Source organism: Hippichthys cyanospilos, chromosome 1 (assembly GCF_059441005.1).
Source record: "Hippichthys cyanospilos isolate Australia breed blue-spotted pipefish chromosome 1, RoL_Hcya_1.0, whole genome shotgun sequence".
Lineage (NCBI taxonomy): Eukaryota > Metazoa > Chordata > Actinopteri > Syngnathiformes > Syngnathidae > Hippichthys > Hippichthys cyanospilos.
In genome coordinates this window covers 20503975-20519016 of record NC_142369.1, presented here as the reverse complement: position 1 = coordinate 20519016, position 15042 = coordinate 20503975, and the positions used below count along the sequence as shown (strand labels likewise).

Sequence of the window (15042 nt, the reverse complement as noted above, 5' to 3'; positions counted from 1 at the left end):
CGCTCCGTCGTCACAGGCGATACTCACTATTTTTTTTATTTTTTTTTGCAGTGTGCGGGGAGGCGTGCTCCGTGTTGTTGTTCCGCTGTCAGTGCCGCTTCCCGCGGGCCCCGATCATCGTGCGATGCCGCCGAGCGTCCGTGCAGCTCGGGATGTCGTCCTCGGCCGCTGTCAGCGTCGGATGCTGATGATGGAGTCGCTCGGTTGATACGCGCATCAGCTGAGAGACACACACCCACTTCTGGACCCGCCCCTCTGACTGCGTGATGCAAACGCCCCCTTTTGGCATCCGGCCAGTCGGTGCACACCCTCGGGATGATGGCCCGGATGCGTGTGGAGATGGATGGATGTAATGGAGGTAGAAATGGGTTGGACAAATGATTAGGCAGTACCTGAGTTCTAACTGCCGTGAAGACATCATACTAGGACGTTTTTCTTGTGTTCGTAGCTGCACTGAGACATACGGTAATCAAAAATGCAGGGTCTGCTGGGAGATAATATGGCTCACAGGCTTATGTTACCCGCTCCTGCACTAACAGATGTCAGTGTACCTAATGAAGAGTCCGGTATAGTGATGAACTTATAAGGATCAGTGATTGAGAATAAATGATTATTGGAAACCCAAAACATATTTACATCTGTACTCTTGCTGGGCTACAACCAGAATGACGTAATAGCAAATTTACATAAAAGATGCTGCATACATCCTCTCCACGCAGATGCTCTCTTGTCTGATGGCCACAAGAGGACGCCATGATCTTTAAAATCCATCCCTGTTGGTCCCTCAGTCCTCTTCGTGTGTTTTTCTGCTGAGTTAAAAAAATGTTCATTTTGTTGGGAGAAAAGAAACAAGTGTACCTTTTGAACTCTCCTTGTTTTTTTTTTAGCATGGTGGTCGACTGAGGCAAACGCGCTGCAACCGAGTGCAAGTGAGGCAAACAAACGAATAAAAAACAACAACAACAACTGCCAACACATTAAACGCAGCAAATTGTACCTGGTGCATTCACAAAAACAAAGTGGAAGCAAAATTACAAAGCTCAAAACGATTGCAAAAACATAAACACATACCGACTGAAAAAAAATTGTGAGAGAAAAAAAATGCTGCAAATTGGCTTAACGCACAACGGAAGTGAGCCAGGCCACTAGGAGGCGCCGCGGGACCTGTAAACAGAACAGGTTCTCGAAATTCTGACGTTAAAAGAGAGTGTTGTAATTGACTTGGAGAAGATAAAAAGTACGCTTTACTTTGATCTAGCGATGGGTTGATGAGGCAGTATGGAGCGCGTTGGCACACTGACACAATGTGTTGATACTGTGTTGAGATTGTGTCATCAAATACTGACACCTGCTGGAGCAAAACATTTGGAACAAAACAACCAAAGGTTAAACCCAATTCTTCCTTAAGCCCAAAAAGTTATGGCTGTCATTTTTTGACCCACGTGGTTGTCAATTGTGGCATCAGGCTTCCTTTCACAGGTGTGGTGTGACGCTGCAACAAATTGTTGCAGGTTATCCCATTTGCATCACACTTTATACATTTAGTAAGCACACACAGCATTTTTCACAGTGTGAGGTTTCTCTCGTTAAAAAGGCTTAAACTGTTGAAACGTGTTTTGCTTTTGTTTTTTTTTAAGACTTGAATTGTTGGAAATTGATCTATGTCTGCCGTGCTTGACCAATAAAAATGTTTGGTGAAAATATCAAGTAGAACTGTGTAGTTCAATTTTGATCCCTGCAATTGCTGTTGACTTGTATTTAATGTGAAATGTTAGATTCATTGCCAATTTAAACGCTAGCACGCATGAAATCCGTCTGTGCTGCCTCTTCATGGGGGCCTATAAAAGCACCACATGCACTTCATCTCCTGAGTGAAACCTCTTTTGTTCTGCATCCTTACTTTTATTTAATCTCTGACCATTCAGTGAAGTAAAAGTCAGGAAAAATGTCTTCAGTTCTTCAAGCAAGTGCAAGTACTTTAGGAAGGTGCATGTGCATCATCACAGGAGCCTCCAAGGGATTTGGACGGGCACTTGCACACCTCGTAAGTATTCAGCTCAATATGCAAAAAGAAAACATGAGATGGGACAATGTTGTTTGTTCTTCCAGGTATCACACAATCTCAAGACGGGTTCCTTGCTGCTCTTGGTGGCTCGCTCCAGTTCTTTACTCCAGGAGCTGAAGGAGGAACTGTTGCAAAACCTCAACAACATCCAGGATTTGACCATTCACTGTATGGCAGCCGACTTGGGTACTAAAGAGGGTGTGGAAGACATCTTGAATATGGCAAGACAGCAGCGATTAAAAGAAATAGACCACGTGCTTCTTGTCAACAATGCAGGTGAGATCACGCTGTATCCCACCGCTAATGTTTTATATCCGTCCCCTTTCATCTTTGTTGAGCCAGGTGATAAATTGCTTCAATGCTTTAACCATAAAGTGTCATGAATTTGTCTAAATGAAAGAAGGATCTAACAAAGTATTCACCAGTACCATTGTGTCCAAAATAATAATCATGATTATTTTGATATCACAATAATTCATCATGTTTGGTCAAACATGTCTATTTATTGCTAGTTTTTTAAACAAGCAGCATATAAACACAGCTTCAAGGATTGATACTTACAAATACTTAAATTAAATTTAAATAAATAAATAATAAATAACACAAATTCAGCATTGCTGCAAATGCTGCCGCCCTTCTTGCTGCTGCAGGATTTGCCCGCTTGCTATTTCTTAAGCTGGGGTCTTAACCTCGGTTTGCTCCTTGGTGGTAGGACGACAAAGTGCTCGATGTGACATGTACGGTAGCCATGTTAATATCGCCGAGGATCTGCTTAACTCATTCATGCAACCCTTGTCGAGTGAATCTTATTGCGAATATACAATATAAGCGCATGACAAAATCTGATGACTGTGCATCCAGCAGATGACAATGGCCAGTGTTAGGAATAACACGTGAATATGAATCATGGCAATTGACTAAATATCAGTTAAAAATGCATACAAAACACAATGTGTAACACATTAAAATGCGTAATGTGTTACGTCTTGAGCCACTTTTTTGCTCTCCTCACAGCAAGTTTTGAGTGATCGCCTTACTGGAAAAACCTAATAATGACCCAGATTCAGTATTCTTTTCAGATGAAAGTAGATTTCAATCTGATTCTTTTTTTTTTCTCGCCACCAGCCTCATTGGGCGACATCTCCCCATTCGAGAACTTCTCTGAGTTGGACCAGATCAATTCCTACCTGGCCCTCAATGTTAGCTCTGTGCTAGCGCTGACGGCGGGGGTGCTGCAAGCCTTTCCACCGCGAGATAACCTGCGATGGAGCGTGGTCAACTGCTCCTCAATGTTTGCATTGCAGCCGCTGCCCTCCTGGGTGCTCTACTGCACAGCCAAAGCGGCCAGGGAGATGATGTTCAGGGTGCTGGCTGCTGAGAATCCCAACGTCAAAGTGCTCAGCTACTCGCCGGGTATGTGCAGACTTGAATTTTGTCAACAAGAAGAATACTGTCTTCCTCCTCTGTTTTTTTTTTTTGTTTCCATTTATTACATTCATTGACAGCTCCTACTTCCGGTGGATCTAAACTATCTAAAGGTACTTTGGGATATTTCCTTTTCCAGGGCCAATGGACACAGAGATGCAGGAGGATATTCGGAGGCTGACCGGCACCAAGTATCATCTGCACCCATGCCGAGATTCTGCAACCAAGCTAATAAGGGTTCTTTTAGACAACAACTTTGTTACAGGCTGTCACCTTGACTTCTATGAGTTGTGATTTTAACAGCATGCACATTGTCTGCAGGTGGGACTAGGTAAAGAGGCATCATTTTCCAGCTGTCCATGCCATATACATGGACAAAATTACACATTTGAATTACAAATTACACATTTACCCCTCAAGGGTCAAGGCGGTAATGTTCCATGCTTTGCTTGCTGCACTTTGCTCATGATAATCTCATTTGTTTGTAAAGAATGAAAGGGCAGATCTCGATTTTATTTTATTTTTTTTAATGGAAAGATGATGCAATGACACCAAGGAATTTAGGGTGTGTTTTTTCACAAACAAACCCTAAAGGTGGCATAGTGTAGAAGTGGTTAATGTGTCTGCTTCACAGTTCTGAATAAGCTGGTTCGCTTTCGGCTCCGTCATGAGTTTTCTAAATGTATACCGATTTCCTCCCATACACAAGCATACTCGGTATATTGGACAGTTTAAATTGCCCATAGGTGCGTGAGTATGTCTCTTTATACTCTGCAATTGGCTATTGCTCAAAGACAGATGGGATAGGCATCAGCAAGCCTGCGACACTTTTGAGGACAAAGAGGTTGTGAGGTTAAAGAAATGTATTGATGATGTATGGGTTTTTCACAATGTGTTGCCGCCCTCTGTTGGTGAATGCTGGAGGCTTCAGTCAACTCATGTGTAAAAAAATCCTGCTCCTTGAATTAAAAAAAAAAAAAAAAATGTTGCTCGCCATTGAGAACATTTTCCGGAGCTCTATGGTGTAGCCTGCTTTCTACCTAGCATGGCACTTCAGGTACCCCTAGCTGTAACTACAGTGGCAATGATCTAAGCTGTGGTAGGTTTGAAAACACTCAGAATGTGTAACAGTTTAAAAACATAGATTTAACTGAATTATAGTTGTCATCCTAGACATTATGTAGCTTTTGTTCTTATGGTACAGTATGGTGCACTTAATGGTTCATATATCTGGTTTACAGAAGGTTCAACAACCAAACCTGTGTAGCCAAACTTTGTCCACCAGCGGCCACAGACAAAATTCAGAAGGACACACACACACGCACACCTACACGCACACACACGCACGCACGCACGCACAAACGCACGCACACACGCACGCACGCACACACACACACACACACACACACATATATGTATGTTTTTTACACCTTTATTTTTCTATTTTTAATGTAATTTGAAATTGAAACTAAATTGTGCGAGAAGTATTCAATTGCTAATTAGTTGTATGAGCATTAAAACATTTAGAAAATGTCAAGTCAAGTTCACCTTTAAGGTTTTTACCACGTTTTTTTTTGTTCAATTATCTATTATACTTTTCTTTCCTTCTCTATTACACTATAGTTATAGTCACATAATTTACACTTTGTAATCATGTGAAATAAAGTGTGTAAACAAAAACGTGTTTATTGGTTGGCACATCATTTTACAACCATAGTTACTGCCTGGCTGATGTGTGCCTGCACTGTGTGCACGCGTCTGTGTGTTATCTGTGTGTCTATGTGTTAGAAAAACACATTAACAGTGGTGGCAGGATTTTTGGGGGCGGGCCTATAGGATGTGTGTGTCAATCTTCTAGCAGCTGTCCAACATCACCTCAGATTCCTGACAGACAGAAACAAGTGAGGGACCAAAATAACCTTGTGGAACATGGCACCTACCAATTCATGGGAGCCATGGGGGTCTTGTTTTTTAAATTGGCAAATACATCCTTCCACAAAAAATGTGAATGATTTACATTTAGTAAGTGTGACTCACAACGAAATTTTGATCTGATTTACAAGTATTTTGACAAGTAATTCTGATAGAGTAATCACATTTGTCAGACAAAAGACCCCCAACCAACATCGGTGGTCTGGCTCAACAAGTTGCTGGTTATTTTTGTACCTTTGCTATGCAATGTGCAGTTGTCTTTCTAGAAGAAATGAATTGATGTTTGGATTTAAAAGCAGCCCAACCTCTGACTGAACACTTCAGTCACCCGCTACCAGTGAGACGCTCCCCTCTTCTTTCTCCACTGGGTCCACCGTCAGCATTTGAGCAAGCAGTGCCGCAGCTATGGAGAATGTAACAATATTTGACTCACCTGGAAAGGGACGTGGTCTCAAGGCTAACAAGGAATTTTGGGCTGGAGATGTCATTTTTTCCGAACCCAGCCTCGCAGCTGTAGTCTTTGACAGGTACGAGCTTTGCGGGAGGGGTTGTATGTATCTTTAAATCCTGTGATTGTGTTCTAGAAGAAAAACACATTTGCTCACAGACTTTCTTTTAAATTACCATTGGACATTTGCTGTGACTGAAGAGGAAAATTCTCCTCAAAATTTCTCAAAATCAAATTGGGTTTTTCTTGTCCCTTGACCTTTTTGGCACACATTGTAGCAGGCCAAGTTTATGAGAAATGTTGTTTTGAGACTATAGACAATTTTGTAGATATTTATTTTACGTTTTGTTTTGTTGTTGTATTTTCTCTCATATGTAGGAAAATATAATAGCAATAACAATCTCCACTGATCGGCTTGGATAAACACCTGTCTTCTAACTTATACGGAAGTATGATGTCCAATGATAGTTTATCGAAAGTGGCTTTATATACAACCCCAGTCAAAAGTTTGGAAACACTCACTACTTCTACGTTTTTGTTACTTTTACATTGCTGAAGTGGTATAGTGCTTGAGTCATTGACATTATGAATAAATATTTGTGGAAAAAATGTTGACCAAAAGAGAATATGCCTTACAATTGAGAAAAGATTCATCAAATTTGACACTTGCAGCCCAGATGAAAGCTTTGCACATCTGTATTTTCTGATTCACTTTTATAATGTTGCTGATGCTTCATGACATGATTCACTTTCAGGCCACAGCTGTCCATTAAAGATGTAATCACTTAAAATTTCTTGATGTCTTTATGTGTGTGAAACCATGTGAACTTGAAGTTGATTCCAAACATTTGATTGGCTACCGCATATAAATGCAAATGACAGACTAAACCTCCTGTGAAGCCTATCAGGGTTTATTTTCTTGTGTCCTGCTTCAGTATGTTCCTTGCATATACCAGGCATGAAAAATATTCAGTTGCTCTTCATACTGGTAGGCACATCATAACATTCTCTATACTTTGCAGTCTTGCAGACCGCATCTGCCACAGCTGTTTCCGCAGACAAGAGAAGCTTCAGCGATGTGGCCAGTGCAAGTTCTCTCACTACTGCGACCGCACCTGCCAGCGGGCCGGCTGGGCCGAACACAAGCAAGAATGCGCCGCCATCAAAAACTACGGCAAGGCACCCAACGAGAACATTCGGTGAGTTGGGAACACCTGTGTCTATTTAGTTCAAATATAGGTAGGTGTAAATATGAGGGTGAATGGTCGTTTGTCCGTATGCCCTGTGAATGAATGGTGAAAAGTCAGCTGAAATAAGTGCTTGCCTACCCTTGACCCTGATGGGGTCAAGTGCTCTAGAAAACGGACAGATGGATCTTCAAACCATCTAGCCTGCATCTGTTCTCAGCAGAGAGCCTTCAGTTTTGCCTCGCGTTTAAGTGCCATTGTCCTCCGGCGCAGCTTGGTGGCTCGCATCATGTGGCGCTTGGACAAGGATGGCGGCGTGATATCTGACACGCAGCTGACCACGCTGGACCAACTGGAAGACCACATCGAAGACATGCCAGAAGATGAGCTGAAAGAGTTCAAAGTGGACATCCACAACTTCCTGGATTACTGGCCTCGCAACAGCAAGCAGCACACCAGCGACATCATCTCACACGTATTTGGAGTGGTGAGTGTGCTTGTGTGATAATATAGCTTGTATAACCTGCGTTGTTGTCTTTCAAAGGAAGATGTGTTACTATTATGACATTTAATGTCATTACACTAAAAATGAGTTCCTGAAGTGGGAGCACAACGTACACCGAAAGTTTTTTGAACTTACAAGAATAAACTTCATACCAAATTTGTGGTAAAAGACTTGCTTAAAACATTTGTTAACTGATAACTGCCAGCCCTCGATGTACAATAAACGTGAACAAGAATAATTCGAAACATTTCGAGGAGGCTGGGTGCTGACGGAAGTAAATGAGGGTGCATCATAAATCGCTTTACTGCGACAGAATACTTGATTCTGTTTGTGCTACTATGATGCGTAACAGATCCCAGGTGTCTATTATCTCTTCTGAAATCTGCTTTCATCTGCATGCTTGTTTTTTGTCTCACTGAACACTCGGGTAGCACACATTATATGCAGTTGTCTGAAGCTAATGCTGTTTGCCACCAATCTGAACTTTTTAGAAACTTAGTTCAGTTTTTCTTTAGGCTTTTACATACTCTCAGAGGCATCGCAATAATATGGGATGTCAAAGTGTTCATATTTTTATGCGTCTGCATGATATTTCAGACGGTGTAGCAGCCCTGGAGCTTCACCAACTCCAACCAAGAGAAACTGTGAAACTTAATGTGGAAGTGTGCATTATGTAAATTAGCCCTTCTGTTATATATTAGTGGGCACAAGTGCAGATGGGCTTGCTCGCAGACATCTTCAGAAATGAGCACATACATAACAAAAGATTTAGTTTAATTTCACGCTTGACAAGCGGGCAGGCTCTCTAGAGGCCCAAGTATTTGTATACGCACCATTAAAAAGCTAATTTCTCACAATAACTCCCCTTTAAAATGGACGTTTCCGCTGTTGTACTTCCCAGATTAACTGCAACGGCTTCACAGTGAGCGACCAGCGGGGGCTTCAGGCTGTGGGAGTGGGCCTGTTCCCCAATCTGTGTCTGGTTAATCACGACTGCTGGCCCAACTGTACTGTCATCCTAAACCACGGCAAGTAAGTCATTGGTGTTCCCACCTCTGGTTAACTTGTGCTGGCAGTGAGCATTACAGTGTGAACTCGGGTGATATGCGCATAAATGTGTGTCTATGTGCGTTTGAGCGTGTAAAAATGCTCCCTGTTTGTCTTTCAGTCAGTCAGCTGTGAATACTTTATATCATTCTCAACGGAGGTGCGTTACCTCTTAGCCTTGTGGGTGTGGTTTGTCTAAGAAAAAACTTGTGGTCACTACCCCCCATCACATCCCAACCCTATGCCTTTCTAGGGTTACCTCCAAATATCCTGCTAACACAAGATGCTAACTTCCTATATCATCTATATGCGGTATACCATATATCATCTCAGTAAACCATGTTTTCTTTGCATTTATCTTCACATTAATCCATCTTCTAATCTGTTTACTCATCTACACAAATGCTGACTTTCTCACTTGTGTGTACAGTGTGAGTGGAAAGAATCGTGTAGTATTATTCATACATTAGATGTTTGCATTGTGACAAAAAAAGGGCAGATAATAGGTTATCATCCTAATAAACTTTGTGTTAAAGCAACAGTATCTTGCTATGGTGGCACGTGGAAGAAAAACTGCTGCAGTACAGTTCACTTGTATCCAACTTTTAAGTTGAACACAAGAGCATGTAATCTTTAAGCAGTGTTTGTGTTTAAACATTTCAGTAACATTTTCACCTATCTGTGGAAAATAGTTGATTTTAGTCTGTATTTAATGAAAGTTGGTTTATTTTCATTTAAAAATACGTTTCTGTGCTGCCTCTTAGTGATGTTGGTGGCACTAGCAATGTAGGTTGCAGTACAGTAGTATATTTTTAGGTGGTATTTTGGAGTAAAATTGTTTTACACCACTGTCTAAAATAATGGTGTATAAGCCTGAACAGCTGTCATGTTGTTTTAGCAGTGATGCTATTACTATTCACCGGTGGGAAGAGTCCAATGCTTGTACATGATTTTTACTGTAGATACTTTTACTGTAGATTGCAGTTGTTGCCATGGTGACAGAAGAATCTTACCATAATAGCAATGTCTCCAATGTTGATGGACTTGTGACACCATTCTGGTTGTGTCACTTTTATAACACTTACTGTGCAACATTTTCAAACTATCCAAACAAATCATAGGTTTTTACAATGTGTAAATAGATAATAATGCAATGAAGTAGGGTTCTGCAATATAAAAATCCATATGGAACCACAAATGTTTCTCATTAAAAAAAAACAAAAGAACTTTACAAATGTTTGACAGTGATGGAACAAAATCATTTCACAACTATGCTGGCTCGTTGTTGTTGCCATGGTGATGGCAACACATTGCTTCACTGGTCAATAATATAGCGGATCCAAAGGTGACCAGTGAAGCAATATAATGTTGATTGCAAAAAGTGCCACACCAAATATAACAAAAAGACTTATAGAAATTAGGCACAATTTCTTGTTTTAAGTACAGAAATCTACCAATGGGGTAAGAATTATTTTTCAAGACTTTTTTCTTCATGTTTTTAAGAATGATCTAAGTTCAAAAAACAGTCATAAATTCCTAATTTAAGCAAGTTCCAAATTAAATTTAAGCTAATAGTCGTCGATATAAGGTCAAATATATATAAGGTTAAATGGAGCAACTGGGTTTTCAACGTCTTGGTCAAGGACACTTCAACAAGGTCGCACTGGTGTTGGGATCAAACTCACATCCTCTTGGTTGGCAGGTAACCACTCTACCACTGAGTTATGCCAACAGTAAAAATCTGTAAAAATAAAAATCTTCTCCATGAATCCTTCAAAATGTAGCTTGAACACCTTTTCCTTCGTTTGAGCCCAGATTTAAGGAGTTTGTACTAATGTACTCTAAAATGTAAGCCATGTAAGATTGTAATTTTAAAAGAACTTCAATGAATAAAAATGATTTTCTTGACTAAAACAACGACTGCAATGCAGTAGATTTAAGTAAACGTAATTGTAATATGTAATTCTTGCTGTAAATGTTTAAAACAACGCTTATTAGTACGTAGCAGGATTTAGCGTGTATATTTGTAAGCATTCATTCTTTACCAGACAAGTGCTTCCAAACCTATTTTGGGTGAAGGCAGATATTTTACATTAGACAAATCTAACACCACAAAAAATGAATACAGTGATGCGTTGAGACGTGAGTGACCCGATAAACAAGTTTTTTGTGTTATGAGCCATTGAATGGCCAGTGTTTTTCTTTCTGCTGAAGCACAATATTTACAATATGTACAATATTTGCAGTGACTCAAAACTGCAAAACTCACAACAAGCAGCAGTTTGACTTAGACATAACAAACAATTCTTCAAAAAAAATTGTCACTGTGGTTATCACTTCTAGATGAAGTATGCTGTCAAACTCAACAAAAACTAAAAAAGAATACCTTTTTTTTTTTATTTAAAACAATCACATACCTTTTGCTATCTTAAATCTAATCCACAACAATGAGCAAAATAATAACACTAACACAATACTATATTTCCTTGTCCTTCCTTCCTTCACCATTCACTTGATTGGACTAAAAACCACAGCATGAATCAGGGTTAATCGTCACACGAACACTAAGACCATCCTCTTAAACAATAATCCAAAGAAAGCTTAAATAAGTGCCGATTGGTGCAGTAACAGAACTTTGTCGTCGCTCCTCAGGATCGAGCTGCGTTCCTTGGGTAATATTGCAGAGGGCGAGGAGCTGACTGTCTCCTACGTGGACTTCATCAATGTGTCAGAAGAGAGGCAGAGGCTGCTGAAGACACAGTACTTCTTCGATTGTACATGCCACCACTGCAAGGAGCGCATCAAGGACGACCTGAAGATGGGAGGCAGGGAACAGGATGGCGTCAAGGTTGGCCTTTCATTTTGTCTCTCCTGAAAATGCAGGAGATAAACTTGCTTGAAGGAGTCACACTATGTTTAGTCGTAGCGCACTCGGCACTGATAAGGGAAACATGAGATGAGACATAGCGGTTATTTAAAGCAAAGATAGTTCCAGATTGGTTAACCTTTTATCGTGAATGCAAACAGCTAAATACACAATAGGAAACAGGCTGCAGTAATGTATTTTAAGAGCAAATCACTCATTTGTGTTTTTTTTTTTTAATCAAAATAAAATAACTAGAAAAACACATGAATACAAATGATGCTATTTTTAATAGTCATTGAGAGAAAGAGTCATGTGACAAAAGATTGTTTTGAAAAGTCAATTCAAACAAAATATCTTTTCTTCCCAAAACTATTACAGCTTGTACATATTTTCTCACTGAGAATGAGCTTATGTATATTAAAATGTGATCCTCAATAAAATGAGGTCAACCTTTCCTCCTTTTGCCGTCTTTCAGCCATCAGACGAGGAAGTGAAAGCCTCAACCGAGTATTGTTATAAGATGCTGGAGAAAATGGACCAGGCCCGATTGAAGGGCGACTATCATGAGGTGACCCTAAAATGCTTCTTCATTGCTTCTTCATTCCTTTGAGATGGATGCCACTTGACATGTGCAGTATTTGTAATGTGCATTTGCTCAGGTGGTGAAGATCTGCAAGGAGTGCATCGAGAAGACGGAGCCCATACTTGCTGACACTCACATCTACCTGTTGAGGATGTGGAGCACCATGAGTGAAGTGCAGGCCTACCTACAGTACTTTGAAGAGGCTGCCGAATACGCACGCAAAATGGTGGACGGCTACATGTATGTCGAGATGTTTTTTTTTCTTTTTTTTATTCTTTTTTTATATTTTCTGTTTTATATATATATATTATATATATATATATATATATATATATATATATATATATATATATATATATATATATATATATATATATATGTTTTGTTGTTGTTGAAAATTTTAGGGTTAATCAGGAATCCTTGTAATGCAAACTGTATTGTTCACTGGCTTTTTCTTTGTGCTTGAACAATCATGATCACGGATAATGGCAATCTCAATGTTGGCAGGAAGCTGTACCACACCAACAACCCGACCCTGGGGATGGCGGCCATGCGAGCGGGTGTCACCCACTGGCAAGCCGGCCTGATTGAAGTGGGCCACGGGATGATCTGCAAGGCCTACGCCATTCTCATGGTCACGCACGGCCCCACGCATCCCATCACCAAGGACTTGGAGGTACAAAAAGAGGCTCAAGACTGAGCTCGGACACAGTGTGAGATCGAATTTCAATTCCATTGTAACTATTTCAGATCATTTAACCTAGCAATAAGAAATGATCTTTGAATGAATGAATTTCAAATACATAGACCAAAGTTATTTTGTGAAAAAACTTATTTTCCAACGGTTGAATAGTATTTTTACAGTTACGAGTTTCTCAGTGTTGGGGAAACATATAAATTAGGACTAAAATTGTAACTTTAAGACTATAAAAGTAATCTACAAAAGGAAAATAATAAAAACATCAGCAGACTGTAATCAAAAAAAAGATCTAACATTGCAGCGACTATTTTAATACATGGAGGAATGTTGCATTCAACAATGAGTCAGTATTTTGCCAATCTGGAAGTGACAATCTGGAAGTCAGAAAAGAAATTTGGATTTAAAACACTGCTCCGATGCTTCCGCGCTTATCATCAAACTCCCTTTTCCCCCTGCAGTCAATGCGCGTGCAGACGGAAATGGAGCTGAGGATGTTCAAGCAGAATGAGTACGTCTACCACAGTATGAGAGAAGCAGCCTTGAAGAACAGACCCATGACCATGATGCATGAACCCAAGTCCATGGAGGAGGGAATCAAGAATCTGTTCCACAGGAGGAAATAAAAAAAAAAAATCACAGCAGAATGTCATCATCTCTCTTTTAGTTCCACGCGCTTGTCTCATGTTTCACATTAAAGATGTTCTGATAACTTCATGCCCATATTGATGTGTGTCCTTTGCACATTCCACTTTAACAGCACAACAGCAGGTGATTCACACGCCTCTCTGAGTTCATCCCAAGTGAATTTTTCCAGAGATGGCCTAATTCATTTTCTATAGTAGTGTTTGTCTGTGTTATAGTATAGTGTATACAGTAGTGTCACATTAGGGTGCCAGCTGGACTGGGAGCAGATCAATCACCTGAAATTGTCACCAGACAATCACAAGGCACAGAGAAAGAAAGCCTTTACACTCAGTGGTTTCCAACCTTTTTGATAAAACCACACCAAACTTCTCACTACGAAATGTAATATTAACAGCGGCCAGGGGTGGCACTAAAAAACAAAGATCAAGCCAAACAAAGCACAAATGAATCAACTGTTAAACTAAATCAGGTCCAAAACATTGTTTCGGGATCGGCCCACACGGCCCGGTACCAGTTGATCCACGGACCTGTATAGGGCCGCAGACCGGTGGTTGGGGACCACTGTCCACACCCACAGCCTCTTAACATCCATGTTTCTAGATAATTGGAGACAGAGCTAATCAGTAGCTCTCAACTGCAGCAGATTAGAACTTTTTTTTTTTTTTTAAGACGGATAGGTTTGGGTGGAATTCTTATTGCAAAGTTATAAAACATACAATTTGTGACTGCCTTTAAGGAGCAGAAATTGTCAATATCAAAGATTAAAAACTGTGTTTCACAATTTATAGAATATACCAGTACTATTTGAATACTACAAACTTTTGCTCCACTTGTTTTACATTTATATGCACATTTAGAGACATTCTGACTTAATCTTTGACAGAGATTCTGAGTAGGCTGCATCTTGGCTCCCAACCTTTTTTTTTTTTAAAAATTGTATACCCCCTGTGAAATGCTTCGCGGCCAATTGACTCGGGTGCAGCTGGTGTATTCATCACAAACTGTTGCTCTAGTGAAGCACTGTGCTTCCTGTATAGTTTTGTTTACACCATGTAACCTCTAACTGGCACAAGAAAACTGATGGAGAAAAGATGCCTTGTGATGTTGGATTAAACTTTGGAACTATCTGTAGTGGTATCTCTCAGTGGATTTTATTCAGCAGTGCCAGATAGACTCCAGAAGATTGTGTAATGTTTTATTCCTGGCACACTGGAAATTGGCATCTGATTAATGTGCAACCATGTAAAACTTAAAGGACAAGTTTTGAAAAGGAGCGGTTTTTGCTGTAGAGGATACAAGGTTGTAGGGTTGACAAGATATACACTGCAATTGTGCATTTGAGTAAACCACAAATCCACACCTATTTGATCATGCTTTCTGCTTTTAGTTCTCAGACTCAGGAGTTCTACAAGTATTCAAAGATAAAAAAGTACCAGCCTAGTGATTCTGTTGTCAGGTTAATACTGACGGTTTCAAAGTAATAGCTTTTGTGAATTTCACATAACAAGCTTACTACTGTATATTATGTTGATGTTATTATGGAGGTACTTTTAAAAGTATGAAGCAGCACATGCTAAATTTCAAAACCTAATGAAGCAGCCACTTTTCTTAAAGACAAAATTGCCAATTTTAACATTTG

At 40.1% G+C, this 15042-nt stretch overlaps 2 protein-coding genes across 3 annotated transcripts; both read left to right on the top strand.

Moving 5' to 3' along the window:
- Positions 1-1899: 1899 nt before the first annotated feature.
- On the top strand, positions 1900-5084 carry sprb (sepiapterin reductase b). The gene is made up of 4 exons (XM_088424118.1): positions 1900-2044; positions 2110-2341; positions 3191-3478; positions 3630-5084. The coding sequence occupies exons 1-4, from the start codon at positions 1946-1948 to the stop codon at positions 3782-3784; spliced, it is 774 nt and encodes a 257-aa protein (XP_088280244.1). The 5' UTR covers positions 1900-1945; the 3' UTR covers positions 3785-5084.
- Positions 5085-5676: 592 nt separating this feature from the next.
- Positions 5677-13424, top strand: smyd1b (SET and MYND domain containing 1b). Of its 2 annotated transcripts, XM_088421322.1 has the most exons (10): positions 5677-5949; positions 6893-7069; positions 7331-7544; positions 8464-8594; positions 8731-8769; positions 11262-11457; positions 11951-12043; positions 12135-12298; positions 12566-12734; positions 13217-13424. In XM_088421322.1, the coding sequence occupies exons 1-10, from the start codon at positions 5828-5830 to the stop codon at positions 13379-13381; spliced, it is 1470 nt and encodes a 489-aa protein (XP_088277448.1). In that variant the 5' UTR covers positions 5677-5827; the 3' UTR covers positions 13382-13424. The 2 variants fall into 2 exon arrangements, with proteins under 2 accessions (XP_088277448.1, XP_088277457.1); XM_088421331.1 differs by lacking the exon at positions 8731-8769.
- Positions 13425-15042: the final 1618 nt, after the last annotated feature.

Coding starts and splice junctions, on each gene's coding strand:
- sprb (XM_088424118.1), top strand. CDS start 1,946: ATGTCTTCAGTTCTTCAAGCAAGTGCAAGTACTTTAGGAAGGTGCATG. Junction 2,045..2,109: donor GACGGGCACTTGCACACCTC/GTAAGTATTCAG, acceptor TTGTTCTTCCAG/GTATCACACAATCTCAAGAC. Junction 3,479..3,629: donor AGTGCTCAGCTACTCGCCGG/GTATGTGCAGAC, acceptor TTCCTTTTCCAG/GGCCAATGGACACAGAGATG.
- smyd1b (XM_088421322.1), top strand. CDS start 5,828: ATGGAGAATGTAACAATATTTGACTCACCTGGAAAGGGACGTGGTCTC. Junction 5,950..6,892: donor GCAGCTGTAGTCTTTGACAG/GTACGAGCTTTG, acceptor TATACTTTGCAG/TCTTGCAGACCGCATCTGCC. Junction 11,458..11,950: donor GGGAACAGGATGGCGTCAAG/GTTGGCCTTTCA, acceptor GCCGTCTTTCAG/CCATCAGACGAGGAAGTGAA.